The sequence below is a fragment of the Carlito syrichta genome, unplaced genomic scaffold (assembly GCF_000164805.1).
Source record: "Carlito syrichta isolate Samal-C Ts95f unplaced genomic scaffold, Tarsius_syrichta-2.0.1 Scaffold135727, whole genome shotgun sequence".
NCBI classification, from domain to species: domain Eukaryota; kingdom Metazoa; phylum Chordata; class Mammalia; order Primates; family Tarsiidae; genus Carlito; species Carlito syrichta.
In genome coordinates this window covers 4,444-6,252 of record NW_007079823.1, presented here as the reverse complement: position 1 = coordinate 6,252, position 1,809 = coordinate 4,444, and the positions used below count along the sequence as shown (strand labels likewise).

At 70.6% G+C, this 1,809-nt stretch overlaps 1 protein-coding gene across 1 annotated transcript in view; it reads right to left on the bottom strand.

Annotated features, from left to right (window-relative positions):
• MED16 (mediator complex subunit 16) overlaps positions 1-1,250 on the bottom strand; it is a gene marked incomplete at its 3' end in the record, with an annotated part of 9,432 nt that extends 8,182 nt beyond the window's left edge. The window contains exons 1-3 of the mRNA XM_021708301.1: positions 997-1,250; positions 618-787; positions 1-89 (exon numbers count right to left, since the gene is read on the bottom strand). Coding sequence (XP_021563976.1) covers positions 1-89; positions 618-787; positions 997-1,250 — 513 coding nt within the window. The remainder of the gene's footprint in view (positions 90-617; positions 788-996) is intronic.
• Between the last annotated feature and the right edge of the window lie 559 nt (positions 1,251-1,809).

Here is a 1,809-nt window from a genome sequence, read left to right as displayed (position 1 = left end):
GCAGGTGATGGCCTCGCTGTGCTCCGACGGGATGGAGTGCACATCCCATGGGTGCTCCGTGTCCAGGATGTGGATCATGCGTGTCAGGTCTGCGGGGCGGGCATGTCAGCACGGCCTCGGGGTGAGTGTCCCACCCGGCGAGGTCCCGTGGGGCTGTCCCCGGCGAGAGGAGAGGCCATGGCACCGCCAGGGTGGCCACGGCACGCCACTGACAGGCACAGAAAGCTGACTTGGGAGAAAAGGACCCAAGGTGCTCGGGCACCTCCGCTGGAGGAGCAGGGGTTCTCCTCATCCTCATCTCCCCCGAGTTCTGGTGACTTCCCAACTTTCTCTAAGGAGCGGCTGTGACCGGAACAACGGTCAGGCACGGCTGCCCTTGCGAGAGGGCTTCCACGAGTCACAGGCGGCATGTGGCCTGGACGTGGAGGGCGTGGCTCCAGCAGGCCCGGACCCCGCCCGGCCCAGGGACCCCGCCCCCAGCCGGTGTCACCTGGAGCCAGGCATGGGGGCGCAGAGTCTCCGCCCACCCCGCGGCGCTGGGACGCCCAGCACCCGACTTGGGACGATGGGGGGCACGTGGGACGGGGCTGGGGTCCCCACGGGGGGAGAGGCCGCACCCTGGTCGTCGCTGCGCAGGTCGGTGGTGAAGGCGATGAGGTTGCGGCAGGACCAGGCACAGGCCAGGGGCCCCGACGGGCAGTGGGTGCTCTTGGGCCACTTCTCCCACTCACACACGTACGCCAGGTCCATCGTGCCACCCCGGCAGCAGGCACGCCGAGCACGGTCACTGGCTCCCGGGGGAGGGCTGGCTCGTCACGGTGCCACTGAGCCGCAGGCCTGGGGAAGGCACGGTGCAGTGGAGGGGACGGCAGGGCCAGACCCAGAGGCGGGATGGGGCCCGGTGTGTCCCAGTGTGTCCGGCCCCCGCGTGGCCAGGAGGAGGCCGGACCAGGAGCCCTCTGGATTCCAACAGGACCCTCGGGCCGTTGGACTGACCATGGGGACCGAGGGGGCACAGGGCACAGCCAGGAGACGCGGCGGGGGATGGCCCCGGCCAGGCAAGCGGTGAGGGGCAGCAGGGGAAACTGAGTCCTCTTGGGAAGGAATAGCTCGTGGACAGACAAGCAGCTGGACGTGTGTGCCGGGGCCTCGGTGAGCACGACGGGGACGGCATGGGAACGTCCCCTCGGCGCTTCCAACGCCCTGGCATCGTCGGGGACCTTCCCAAGGGGCTGGCAACAGTCAGCCATTCGCCGTCGCTGCCCATAGGGCTGTTGGGCTTCTTCCAGACCCACGGCCCTCAGCTCCCCCGTTCCCCCCGGGGTCCAGCACCGCCCTCAACTCCCAGGCTCCAACAGGACCCCACACGCTCCCCAGGCCCCGCCCCCTTCACACCAAGCTCCAGCCACGCCCCAAACTCCCCTGGCCCCGCCCCGAGACCCCCAACCACGGGTGGCCTCACACCTCACCCCAAATTTCTACCTCAGTCCCGGGGGTCCGGGACACAGCACATTCTGCTGCAGACCCCGCCCCCGCGCGCCCCAAGCCGTCTACCGGACACCACCTCGGCTCCCAGACTCGCCTCTGACCCTGCAGGTCCCGCCCCCGACCCCACAGGCCCCGCCCCGACGCTAAAAGCCCCGCCCCCGCGCGCTCCAAGCCGCGTACCAGGCACCTTCGCTCCCAGACACGCCCCTAGCCCCGCCTCTGACCCCACAGACCCCGCCTCCGTCATGCCAGGCCCCGCCCCCGCGCGCTCCGGGCCGCTAGCCGCTACCTTGCGCTCCCGACACGCCCCCTGACCCCGTA